Here is a 14,147-nt window from a genome sequence, read left to right on the forward strand (position 1 = left end):
AATGCTTGCTTGAGTTTTCTTGGTGGTTTAATTGTCATACTTTTTATGCGAGGAGTTATCTAATTATAAGGGGAAGGAGTCTGTATGTATGTATGTCCTTCGCTTTTCTCGACAACCGTTCATCCGATCTACTTCACACTTGGTGGGTGTATTGCCGAGGACCCAAGGAAGTGCAGTGCTGAGTGTGAAGTTGTTTCGATGAGAATTTAAAATATATCGTTAAAAGAAAACATTCAGCAGATCTTGAACTCTCCAATATGGCCGCCATGCAGATGCATAGCTGCAACATACAGCAGATGTAGTTGTTTCTGTATCTATACAGAAACAACTACATCATAACGTTTTTTATATATTTTAATACTCTTAGTTAATGTTTTACATATTATAATATTCTTAGAATTCATGTCTAGGCTAGGCTCTCTCTCTCTCTCTCTTCGCATTGTCTACCTCTCTACCTGAGCTGGCAACCAATATTCGATTTTCTCGACAACTGTTCATCCAATCATTTGCTGTTCATCCACAGCACTGGTTTAGCAGCCCACACACACACACACACACACACACACACACACACACACACACACACACACACACACACACACACACACACACACACACACCTTCTCCATGGACTGGATCTGTTGTTTCTGTCTTTCCTCCAGGGCCTGGCTCTGGCTCTGCAGGGCCTCCCTCTCTTCTTCCATCCTCAGCACTTTGTCCTTCAGCCGGCTCCGCTCGTTGTCCAGGTCCCTGATGGCTGCTTCCTGGGTCATCTGGGTGGCCTGCAGGCTGCTTATCTGACCTATGACAGGACAGAGAGCACAGGACAGAGCCGACATGGGTGAGAAGAATACAAATAGGGAAGTGTGTCATCTGCATATTGTCAGTCTTGAAGGTTCCTTATCGTTGCAACTGACACACTTGTTAAATAAAGTCTTGTCAGCACATCTCAAATTTTAACTTTGTCCTGGAGTTTCAGAGAGTTGTGGAATTGCACTAAAGTTTGCTGAGTTGCCATTTTGTTTTTTTTATCGTGTTCATGTTAGCTGATTTCTTTTAGAAGAGGGGATCATTTCACATGGTGGTTGTTGTAGCGGTTTCTAAGAGCTATTCATGTTTTTCAGGACAATCAAAGACATTTCAGGGGGTTAAGAGTTGTTATTTCTCTAAGTTAATTACAACAACCTCTACAGCTACATCCATCTGACCCACGCCTGTTACATTTCTACCAGAAACTTTCATGGATGTAGCCTAATAGCTAGCTAGCTATGCAGGGAGATGACTTCAGCATCCTTCATTTTGCAGCTCATTGTAACTTGGATCTTATTTTTGAGATTTAGGTTGTTGTTTACATTATGTTAAGTTAACATCTGGTAACAAGCTAAACAAGCAGTCAGATGATCAGGAACAAATCCTCATACTTATTTGTGACATTCCATCACAGTTTACAGACCGGCCTCCTGCTTCATCTTTGACCTACTTGCAGTAGTTGTGCACACACGCAGTTTTTCTATGCAATGAGGGATTATTGCCAGCCTCACAGGAGCTGTCACTTTCCATTTTACCTTTAGATAAAGTGGTTCAGATCATCGCCCTAAATTACCGGTTTGTTTACCACCTGTCACGTCATCTGACAGCTCGTGTTTCCTTTCACTGTCGGACCAGATATCTGAAATTACTTTGGTGAGAATGACGTTAGAAATTATTGTCAAAATTACAAAAATAGGACCCAAGTTTCAATAAACTGGAATTAAGCTTTAATATAAGTAACCAGTACAACTAACATTTTTAAACGCTGTGCTGACAGGTGCTTAATCAGCTGTGGATAAAAGTTAAACTGTCATCCTGAAATGAAAGACATTTGCTCCCAAAATGTCTTCACTCCTCTAGACTTTTAATAAATAAGGAGCCATGATCTGCACTGGCAGTACATGTGAACGTCACAGTTGCATTTGTCAGCTGGAAGTTATTTGTGTCTCTCACATGCAGATAAAACATTATTGTGCACGAGGAGCTCATAGGAGCTAATGGGTCGAGCATAATTCTGTGCTGTGATTGCTCATACATTTCAAACAGTAATGTTTATGTAATGTTGTTACTGAGGGAGAGACATCATAAGTTATTAAATCAGGTTCCGGCACACAACTTGCCCAACGTGTGCGCGCACAAACACACACCTTAAACTGGGCATAATTGATGTGAGAAAGGTTTCCACTGCCTCTGAGGGACTGGGAGTACCATTAGCTTGAATATACAGCAGTACGCCATTAAAGCGTTACAGGGTATGATGCCTCTGACAAGATGAGAGGAGCTGTTAGTGGATATGTTTGATGTGTTTGCACGACAAGCCCAGGGAGTGTAGGGTAGAGGAGAGGAGAGGAGAGAGAAGCAGGTAAACCTAGACGGTCTTACTGGCTTTGAGCAGTATTTCAGTCGCTTGCTGCTGAACTCGATCTCTGGCTGCCTCCAGTTCACATTCAGCTTCTTTCTGACGGATCTCCACAATCTCTGAGTTCTGGGTCACTTCGTCCAGCTGCTTGGTTAAGTCCTGCAGAAGAATTCAATAGAACAGAGAGCGGAGGAGAAGAGAGGAAACTCTATTAACATAAACGTAGAAACTACATCTGGCTGACAGTACAGGAGAATCATTATCCAGAAGAGGGGGAAGTAATTTAAAACCAGAGACAGACGTCAATGAAAACAGACAAACTCAAATAACTTTGAAGAAAGAAATAAAGTCTGTTGACCCCATCGATCCCAGCAGACCGCCGACATTCTTCCCACTGTTGAAGTAAACCTTGAACACCAAGGTATTGATTAAGTAAAATAAGCTATCACACTTGTTTGTCCAAGTGTGTCCAACCCTTAAATGTTGCTATGGTGATCCAAGCATCAAAATTTACTTGCGTCTTATTCTCCTGAAGTGGTGACAGAGAGGTTAAACTGGAGTGAAACCTCAGTAAAAGTTGCTTTGAGTAACTATTTGTTGTTGCACTTTATCAGTTTGCCTATTTATTGGTTATGAAGCCCATTAGTTGCTGTCTGTTTCACTAAAAATGTCACAGATTTCACTGATTAGTTGGGGAGCTGTTCTGTAGAGCTGCGACGATTAGTCGATTAATCGAGTGACAGAAACTGTTTTGATAATCATTTCAGTAATTTTTTGAGCAAATATGCCAACAAATTAGCTGGTTTTAGCTTCTCAGATGTGATGATTAAATGCTTTCTTTGTCATACATGATAGTAAACTGAATATCTTTGAGTTTTGGACTGTTGTATGGACAAAACAACACATTTAAAGATGTCACCTCGGGCTTTAAGTAGTTATAATGAGCACTTTTTATGACATTTTATAGACCAAACAACTACTTGATTAATCAAGAAAATAATCACTAGTTGCATCCCTACTGTTCTGCAATTTGACACCTTAAGAAATGTAATAAATGCCCTGGTTATTCTAAAATAGTAACATGCAATACATTTAGTAGAGACTTAACAAGGTCTTGGACTGGGACAGAAAGGTTCATGTTAAAGTGCAGAACTGGAGTTCAAATGAAAGGATACAATTACTGGAATATTATGATGATCACAATATTTAGATCATCTTAGAAAACAGCTGTTGCATGGTCACATTGCATATAGTATATTTCTAGTAAAGCATCATGAGAACATTTGCAGGACATTTACATGTAGTTGGTGTAATTGTGTAAGTTGTAGCTGTATAAGACAATAGTTTGAATACATTTTCAGACATGTTGAACAACCAAAGTTACAGTATGCGGCATATTGGTAGAATATTCCTAATACTGAAGATCAAGAATTAAAATGCTCAGTTAATAAGGACTAGACTTCAGGGAGGCATTTGACACACACACACACCCACAGACACACACACATACATCCACAGACACACATGAGTACAGTAGCTGCGCGATTCAGAGCTCTCCTAAAGCACTCTGTAAGAACTCAGAGGTAATTTCACATCTTTCAATCCCATCAAACGGCCTGCCTCAAACTTAATTACTGCTGCTACAGCTAAGACAATGAAACCTCAGTATGATAATAACCACTGAGGAGCCACACAAATTAGATTTGATGTGTGTGTGTGTCAGAGGCAACCCACCCCCCCCCCCCCCCCCTGTAAATTACTCATTTCATTGGATAACAATTAATACACTAATATGTTTCTCTGTATGATATTTTCATTTACAACAGTAACACATTTAATGAATCACTATAATATGAGCTGTACACTCAGTGTTTCCCTGTTATTCATTCTGCAGCTGCGCACAATTTCACACCATCATTAATATCAACGGGCTACTAATGATTTTCACTCACATACTGTGTGAGCACAATAACATCCTACGTTACAGTGGAATAGTTTTGAGTCATCCTCCCTCTCCTCATTCTTCAAAGGACATCTATGTGAAAGATATTGTTATAAGAGGAGCGTGGCTGCTTTAAGGAACAGGGCAGTGAGTCATGTGTGTTTGTAACGAGTGTGTAGTCGAGCGAGTGGCAGAAAAGTGACGATGAGTGTGAACGGAGCGGAGGGAAAGGTTAACAGGAAGTTGTCGATACGACAGTAAATGTACAGTACAGACTACAGTGTGTCAGTTAATAAATGCTGCAGCTTCTCAAGACCAAGAAAAGTCTGTTGAAGGAGGTTAGCTCCGATGTTAGCGACAATGCATTAGCCTAACCTGACCGGGCTCACTTAAGGTGGACCGACCTTTAAGGTGGACCAGCAATGTGTTATTTCATATTTTCCTTGTTGTCTACAACTCCCATGAAAACACCAAAACCATGACTGCATTAATTCTTTTCTCAGTACTTTCTGACTTCTGTATCCTGCATGTGCCACTCAGACACCTGGGAACTGTACATTTTAGTGAACGTCACACAAACAGGAGTAAATAGTGAATTTTCAGCTGCAGGTTAAAATGCACTACAGTAGTGAGTATTCATGGCAGCAGGGTAGTGTATGTGGTTTGACTGAGAAAGTTACAGTGTCCTTCCATGTTTATTGTAATAAAAGAACATGTCACCCAGTGCAGCTCACTAATGTGTTTTAGTCATTTTTGGACACCAGTGTATCAAACTAATATTTACAATACAAGAGATGATGTGATGTTATGTGAGTCAATGTTGTCTTTTCTCTTGAGTACATCCTGAAAACATATTTATTTGACTGCTTGTTCCTGGGATTCAGTCGTCTATGTTTAGTTCTTGAATATTTCTTCATGTCAGACGATGAACTCTCGTCCCCGTCTTGCTGAACGGTTGATGATCCGTGAAATCAGCAGGGACAATGATGGAAATAAGACTTTATAAGACTTTATCGTTCTGCCTCTGACAAAGTCTGATATGCTGTGTTTTCAGATATATATCGGAGTGTTGTCAACAAACCTACGTCTAAAAGAAATAAGTCACATCAGCCTTTGGACACATGGAATCAGTTCATTGTTAGTTTTGATCTTTTTTTGATTTTCATGGGATTTGTTGCCAATAAGTAAAAAAGCTTTTAATACTCTGGTTAAAACATTATGTTTAGGGTTACAGGACACATGTAGTGACACATCCTGTCAATGGATGTAACCTGAAGAACAGTTTACATCTATATATGTGTGTGTGATGTTGGACTGGTGGGCTTAAAACAGTTTAATTAACTGTAGAAGTTGATTTATCGGAGCTAAACGAAGAATCCCATTGTTACACACACACACACACACACACACACACACATATACGCCGCCTCACTTTTGTCAATCATCCTTATTGGACCTGGCTAAATCCTGCAATCCCATTTACATATAAAAGGCCTTGAAAACTGTGCTTTAGATGATTTATTGTTATATCTCGCTAAAAGCTTCCTCCAACGAGTCCAGATATGCTTTACCTGAGAGTGAAGTATTTAGTCCAAAGTCAGTGACAGCAGCAATTTAACATAACTTCAGTGGAGTATTTCACTTGGGGGATAATTTGTAATTTTTGGCTTGCATATTTCTCACGGAAGCTCGTGAACAGTGAGTCATTAATTACGCCTGTCTCGGTTACTCTGAGCGATCATTGGCTTGCGTTTCTTTGGAGATTTGCCTACTAAATCATAAGCTAAAGGAGCATGACAGAGAACGCTGAAGCAAGGAGCTGCAGCATCCTGACATCAGCCACAAAGTGCTGCAGACTGGTGTGAATTCCATATTTGATGCTACTATTTCCACCCATGAAGAGTGCTGGTACAGTTAATTATGCCTCACGAGATTAGCGAGCATTTTGATTTGGTGCGACATTTTAATTTTCCAGAGTGAAAAGAAAATTTAGTGAAGAGAGTCTAAAAATGTCACTCTGCTTGAGAGAAACGCTACCTTATAGAAAGCCAGTAATTACAAACTGTAGGGCGAGAGGAATAACAAGATGGTGAGATGTGTTATTGTGGTGACATGTAGATCACAATAAAGATTAAAACATCTGCTGTGAGCTCGTCGAGGTTAAATTAAAAATCTGTTATCTCTCGACAATAAACTGTCAACAGGAGTTGAAGGATTAAGAGATATGTTCATAGACTGAGGCTGTTATTAAAAGATTATTGTGATATTACCTTAGAAGCAGCACAATATAGCAGCTGTGATCCTTTTTTTTGTGATTTGTATTTTCTCATAGAAGAGCGAGGAAATTACATCCAATACACATATAATACAGGAGATATAAAACATTTTACCCAGATTTCAGGGTAAGATGAAGCGTTACAGCATCAAACAGAGACAGAAGACACACAACATCCTCATTTCAGAAGCTCCTTTACCCTATCACACATACTAAACCACTATTAGATTTATACAGCGCCTTTCAAAACACCCAAGGACGCTTTACAAAAAAGGAGAAAAAGAAAACTAAGCCGAGCCTAAATAATAAGCAACTGAGAAGTTAACTGGTTAACTGTGGAAGCCTGAGCAAACAGGAAGGTTTTGAGGGCTGGTTTGAAAGAGTCCAGAGGGTGGGGGGCTGCCACACTTGAAGGTTTTGTCTCCGAAATTGCGCCGGCTGGTGCGGGGGGACGGAGAGCAGCCCCGAGTCCGAGGACCGCAGGCTTCGGGAAGGTGTGTGTTGGTGGAGGAGGTCTGAAAGATAGTGGGGGGTCAGCATAGATTGTATAAAAATATGGACGTAGTTACCATGACGTCACCCGTTGGTTTCTGAAGAGCGGTTTTGAAACTCAAAGTGAGCCGCTCCGTCCGACCGTCGCCATCTTGGCAGTGCGTGACTCCGCCTAACTCCCAGCCAATCAAAAATTGGTAAAGAGGCGGGCCGAATGGCTGAAACAAGCCACCTACTGTTGGCGGACCTGTCACTCAAAGCAGCCATGTCCTTCATTATGCATAACTTTACGGCTTAATAAAATTTAAACCCCCCCCCCCCCCGTACAGTTGTCATGAAAGGAGAAATTAGCTACAGAGACCAAAACCGTTGTTTGTACCAGGCTGTAAACATGTTTATTTCTGCTGTAACGTTGGGTATTTTAACATGGGGGTCTATGTGGATTGATTTGCTTTGGGAGCCTCAAGTGGTCATTCAAGGAACTGCAGTTTTTGGCTTCATTTTTCAGTCCCGAAGGTTGCCGCTTGGGGACCAGGGAGTGGAGAGGAGGAGTTTGTAGGAGATGTGGTATTTCACAGGGAGCCAGTGTAGGTGAATGAGAGTAGGGGTGATGTGCTGCCAGGGTTCGTTGTGGGTAAGAACCCTGGCAGCTGAGTTCTGGACATATTGGAGCCTGTCCAGGGTTTTACTGGTGTTTTGGATATTTCTGAGTGATGGTCAACACTTCAGTTGAGAGAAGCACACACGATCCTTTGATGTCTTATTGCTGAGAATGTATGTTGAAGATCAAGGAGAACTGTAGACGGCGAACATCCAAGTTGGTGTAACTCGGATGCTGTCTCTTTCCGTTCTGCCCTCTGACAGTCTGAGTGTTAGTATTTAACCCAAGCAGATTGGCCTACGATATGAAAAATCGTTTGAGAGTGACGGCCGGAGTCGTGAGATGTTCTTGAGGTGGAAAAGGTGGATTTGGTGACAGATTTGATATGTGACTGGAAGGAGAGGGTAGAGTCCAGGATGACGCCCAGGTTGCAGACTTCAGGGGATGGGGATGCATTCTAGCCAGATGTTTAGCCATTGTGTGTGTGTAAGTGTGTGAGGAGGTTGCCAGCATCCTCTCAGCTGCAATCAGGCCTGCTAACAATACAGGTTTCATTCCTATGATCGCCTTGTGTGACTCAGGCAGGATGATGGGTCTACTGGGATGATTGGCTTCCTCTTGAGTAAAAGAGAGGGAAGCTCTAAATGGCTTTACAAGTTTTTTACAGCTGTCTTTGTCTAAGGATATATCAGGAGGAGTAAAGTGAAGCATAAAATGAGATTGAAATGGACCAGATAAAAAGGCTCGTTGTGATCTGATGGCTGCAATGTTAGAATATTTCTCATTTTTGCTGCAGTCTCGACACAAGGAGGTGACTGAGTCTCGTTCTATGAGTTTGAAATTCTGCTCTAGACCTCAAGAGGGAATTTAGGTAAACTCTAACTGAATTATTGCTTTTTTATTTCCTCTGAGAAGCCCAGATTTTGTTATTCTTGCTCCAAATAATGTAATTTTGATTCAAGTTCCGATATTTTACCCAGTCTACTTCTGTTGAGGTTGCGAGAGAAAGATATAGAAGTGTGAAATCATTTCATATCAGCTCTGTTCTGTATGAAAGACTGAAACAGCCGAGCATCAAATAGCTTCTGCCCTCTGATATCTGTTTTATTGTCTCGTATCTTATATCAGAGAGAATCTAGAGGAGCTGTCAACTGAAGTTGGTTCACGCTCTCTGCTCTGTTGCTCTGTTGTCGTTTCTTTATCTGGGTTACACTTGAATGCTGTGATAATTAATGAAGTTTTTAACTCCAGGCACACCAACCACTGCTGACCTTGATCATATTCTAAAAAACACAGAGAGGGGGGAGGGGGAAGGGGGGACCCCTTCTTTTCTTCTGTGCAATCAGGGATAATTTCACACAAACTTCAGAGCACATCATAAAAACAAAACAGACCTACTTAAGCGATTCCCCTGGAGCGAATGTCAACTTTATTTTCAACGGCAGAGATAATGTGAGTCTACTCTAAAGAACAGAACTTGGGTAATGAACACAGTCTTGCTATTTTTGTACACATGACTGCCTGAATGATGGGATGCAGGGCAGAGGTATGAAGTGTTATCCACCATCATGCTATCCACACATAACATATCAGATACCATCATTTTATTTTGAAAAGCTGCATCCTAGAGGACAGTTTAGATTCATCATGCCGGTTGGTTGTAATGTAGTTCATTTATTTTACAAACTTTACATGGCTGATAGACTGTCTACTGATGGACAGAGTGTTGACAGAACAAGGTGATAGTGAACCTTTACTTCCGTGTTAACATACAAGCAAAGCAAGCAAAGTATACTATTGTTATTATGGCAAACATGTTATCTGCTAGGGGTGTGCCTGAATACAAATATGTTATTCGGCAAAGCACAAATAGTGGGGTTTTTACAAATATTTGTCTCATACAAATATTTTTAAAATTATTTGGTTTTGGGAAGAAAAACTCAATGTGGGGAGTCACATCCACCTGCTACATGACGCACATTTCTTAATTATGGACATCACTTTAATTTTCATCTTTAGTTTTCTAAAATTATAAGCTTAATAAAAACAAAAAAAGGGGATTTTTAAACCTCTTTCCACTTTTATTCGAATACAAATACAAATAATTTTGCTGCCTCAACAAATACAGGTACAAATACAAATACTGCACCCTCTGCACATCTTTATTATCTACACTCTGATGCTAACTCTCGAAGGAAATATCTGGCTTTTTAGCTGCTAAATCGTCTGCTACCAGCTAGTCTCTGGGTGTACGGGTTCATCACCAGATGTGACCGTTTTCTTATTACACATAATCGTTTGGTCTGTTGTGATTATAGCAGCGTTTATATCTGAAAATGTCAGAAAAAGTCAGAAAAAAAGTCCCAGGCTAAGTTTTGGGCAGGCGACACTTTGCTGAAGATTTACTGTTTGTATTTTAATCAGTGAAGTGAAACATCAATACTGAACTATCCATGTCAAGTGCTGCTCATTTTATTATCTATTAGACGACAAATTTTGCAATTATTGGCCTAATATGGCCAATAATAGTTAAGACATTGTTCTAATAAATTACAGGATTTATGATCATCCCTGTCCTGTCTAGTCTTTATATTCCGGTTAAAGTTTGAACATGTCTGAGTAGGTTGACACCAGGGGGCTAGTAGAGGGCCCAGTATTTGTATTTGTATCTGTATTTGTTGAGGCAGCAAAATTATTTGTATCTGTGTTTGTATTCGAATAAAAGTGTAAAGAGGCTTAAAAATCCTGTTTTTGTTTTTATGACACTTTTAATTTTAGAAAATTAAAGTGTTACAATAAGTGTTCATGAATAAACTACCTTATGAAGGAGGTCCCCACACCGGGTCTCCAACTAGAGTCTCCCAGATCATAGACGACTGCGCTGACTACTGAGATAAAACTTTACTCATCGCCTCATGCAGACAGACCTCTACCTATTTATACACCCATTACACAGAGACAGCACACCGTGTAACATGTAGGGAGGAACTTCAAAGGTGATTCTTGCTTTGCATTTTTCATTTATTGCCTATTTTTTACAACCTAACTTTGTGGAAAGGAGAAGAGGAACAACAGGTTATGGAGAGTCTCTTGGGAGCACTTTGCTTGTGTCAGTAGTTCAGCTTTATCTCTGGGGAACACCCCCAACAAATATTTTTTTAAATATTTGTATAAAACCCACTATTTGTGCTTTGCCGAATAATGTATTTGTATTCGGACACACCCCTGGTTGACACTCACTTTGACGTTGCTCTCGGCGGTGGTGAGCGACGCCTGCAGCTTGTGGGATTTCTCCCGGTTTTCCCGAGCTTCATCCGTAACCCTGGCCAGCTCGGTCCTCAGTTTTCCAAGGGTTTTCTGGAGCGCCGCCTCCTGGGTCTGAAATTCCCGCCGCAGCTCGGCCTCGGTGCGTTTCCACGCCAACAGGTTGTCGGCGGTCAGCTGCTGGGTTCTCTTCATGGCCTCCAGCTCGCGCTCATAAAAGGCCTGAGCCTGCAGACGGACGGACAAACCTTAAACCAAACAGCCTGAACAGCAAGGACACTGAGCTTTGTTTAATTTTTTTTTAATACCTTTATTCTTCCTGATTTCCTTCCTGAAAATTGGGAGTAAACCGTTTTTGAAAAGCTTTTCTCATTATAACGCAATCTCATGCTTGAATAATCAATGCAAGTGAAAGTTGAAGACAAAATGATTCGCCTGACAGTGCTCACTGTCAGTGAGGACGGTTTCATTGAAATTAATAGCTTCTGAATGCAGCACTTAAATTGTGCCATTGTGCTTTCGCTGCTCACATCACTGTAGAGGAATCTGCAGCTCACAGCCTTCACTGCCTGCAAGGTCAACATAACAAATGTAATTCCACTCTGTTTTAACCATTATTTATCCACTTTTAGCTGAGACTATTTTACTTTAAACAACAATCAGAGTGCATCTTTATTATAACACACAAACAGTACAGGTAATTCTAGGTGAAATATCTATAGTGCTATGATTACTGGCTATGGCTACAGTAAGATATTAAAATAAAACTAGTAAAGTAGTAATTTTTAGGGTTTATGATGTATTAAAAACAGAAAACAGAACCATGATGTGAAGCCTGGTTCAGTTATTAATGTCATGTATAGATGAAAAAATAATTATCATGCTCCCTTAATATACATGCACATTGCTGAAGTTTATCATCTGATATTGTAAAGATTCCAGTATTAACTTTATACATAAATGTATCCACTTTATAATATATAGCTGCTCACTGGATGACTGCATAGATACAATCAGAGTCTGACATCAGAAAACAACCATCACTCAAGTTATTGGCTGTCGTGTATTAAAGCGGTAAATTAAAGCGGTACCTTGCTGAGTTTGGCCTCGTATTCCTCCACCAGTCTCTTCTTGTCCGCTTTGAGCTCCTCCACCCGCTCCGTCAGGGAATCCACCTGCAACACGTCACACGACACGCAAAGGAAAAAACTCAAATTGTGTTTGAGACAATCCAGAAACAGAAGGATGTTTTCATTTTGTGTGGAGAACTTTAAAATGCTTACACAGGAAAGGTTGATCCATCACGCTCTAAAGTTGATTTAATTCACTGGCTTGTACACAATCAGATAAATATCTTAGTAATCACGGCTGTCCAGCTTCCCCCTGAACTTCCCTGCAGTGATTTCATTTGTTGCTTTGGCCTTAGCGTGTTACCTCGGCTTTATGCAGCTGTCCCAGTTTCTCCTGGTCTTTACTGTAGTTGGCGTTCTGGCTCTGGTGGCTGCGAAGGAGCTCCTGGATCTCCTGTCTGTGCTGGGCCTTCAGCTCCTCCAGAGCGACCCTCTTCTCCTGCTCAAACTGGGCCTGGGCCTGGCTGAACGTACGCAGCTTCTCCTCAAAGGACCGTCGCATCTCCTCCACCTCCCTCGACATGGACACCACGCGCTGGGTGTGCTGCCGGGAAAGAAAGGAGGATTGATTTATGGGTTTGTGGGTTTCTTACACCGTGGGCGCACTTATTAATGACCGACAAGACAGCAAACATACTGCAGAGAAACCTGCAATGTGAGAAGAAACAACACCTGTTGATAGCAATATTCAATACTGACTCAGCGTGTGGTCTCTCAAAAAAAAAAACACATCATGAAGTAAGAGAGGCAAAGAATAAACAAGCCATGAACACACTACACAACGTTCTGTCTTGAAGTCATTCTGTTTGCTCGCTATATGACTGATCGGCGACGAGGCGTCACATATTAAAAGATCTTTCACCAGCAGGAATCCCAGATGAGTCTGTCTGGTCTCCAAACTACGTTTTGTCACAATAACACACGTGAGAAATGTGCTGATTTGCAGCGAAAAACAAGGAAGAAAAAGAAAAGAATATGAATTGAGACACGCGAGGAGCAAAGATTGTCTGTTCTGCAGAGTTGGAGGTAAATAAACACATATTTTTTAACCTTTATTTATTCAGGGGATTTTCACTGAGAAAGCAATACTCTCGTCTCTTCTTTCAGTAAAGCCTTGATCACATTGAGTTACAGATTCATACCTGGAAGCTGCCCAGTACAACCACAGTCTGATCTGCTCCCACTGAGCAGCTCCACTGGAGCAGTTGGGGTTAAGGGCCTTGCTCAAGGGCTCCTCACACATCAAGGGTACCTCAGTGGTGGTAATGAGGGAGGCGGGGGGGGGGGAGGATTCATCCTGCTAGTCTGGGGGATTGAACCAGTGACCCTCCAGTAACAAGCTTTCTTCTCTAACCTTTAGGCCACCATTGCCCCATTTTTGCAATGAATTGTATGTAGCTGATTCTGATAGAAACTATATTATTCCTCATACAAATAGATGCATGATGGGAGTTTGCTTTATATCAGACAAACAATCTATATAAGACAGAACTGGTGCAGAAAGTGAAGGAGCCCTGATCACCACCAGTCAGCCGTCCAGTCCAGCAGACAGATGTGATGCTGGCAGATTGCAGCCTCCACAGCGGGACAGAAACACAGACATTAGTTGTGATTACCTGCAGCTGTGACTGCAGCATGCTGCCTCTCACCCCCAAAATACACCACACACACACACACACACACACACACACACACACACACACACACACACACACATCATCCCTCCGTCTACCTGAGCCTCGGTGCACAGCTGCATGTCCTCCACCCTCTGACGGTAACTCTCGAACTCGGCCAGCGCCTGTCTCTTCATCCTCTCGTGCAGCTCCATGGATTCCTCCAGAGACTGAATCCGCCTCTTCAGGTCCATCTCATCACTGATCTTACTCTTGTACTGGAACAAATGTGCAGTGTTCGGTTAACCATTTTGCTCCAAATGTCTTGTTTTAATAATAAATCTGTCAAACCGCAGCATCAAACCTTCCCTCCAGGCAGACTCTGTGGGAAGGTATAGCATGTAAAACGTCTGTATATGTTTAGATGTTCAAGGTTAGTCA

The 14,147-nt window shown here is 41.4% G+C and overlaps 1 protein-coding gene across 3 annotated transcripts in view; it reads right to left on the reverse strand.

Moving 5' to 3' along the window:
• Nucleotides 1-14,147, reverse strand: part of fam184ab (family with sequence similarity 184 member Ab) — a 148,478-nt gene that overhangs the window by 78,959 nt on the left and 55,372 nt on the right. For all 3 annotated transcript variants that reach the window (XM_044376348.1, XM_044376351.1, XM_044376349.1), the window contains exons 3-8: nucleotides 13,826-13,984; nucleotides 12,398-12,637; nucleotides 12,055-12,138; nucleotides 10,940-11,191; nucleotides 2,413-2,548; nucleotides 621-802 (exon numbers count right to left, since the gene is read on the reverse strand). In XM_044376348.1, the coding sequence (XP_044232283.1) occupies nucleotides 621-802; nucleotides 2,413-2,548; nucleotides 10,940-11,191; nucleotides 12,055-12,138; nucleotides 12,398-12,637; nucleotides 13,826-13,984 (1,053 nt within the window). The remainder of the gene's footprint in view (nucleotides 1-620; nucleotides 803-2,412; nucleotides 2,549-10,939; nucleotides 11,192-12,054; nucleotides 12,139-12,397; nucleotides 12,638-13,825; nucleotides 13,985-14,147) is intronic.

The sequence above is a fragment of the Thunnus albacares genome, chromosome 16 (genome assembly GCF_914725855.1).
Source record: "Thunnus albacares chromosome 16, fThuAlb1.1, whole genome shotgun sequence".
NCBI classification, from domain to species: domain Eukaryota; kingdom Metazoa; phylum Chordata; class Actinopteri; order Scombriformes; family Scombridae; genus Thunnus; species Thunnus albacares.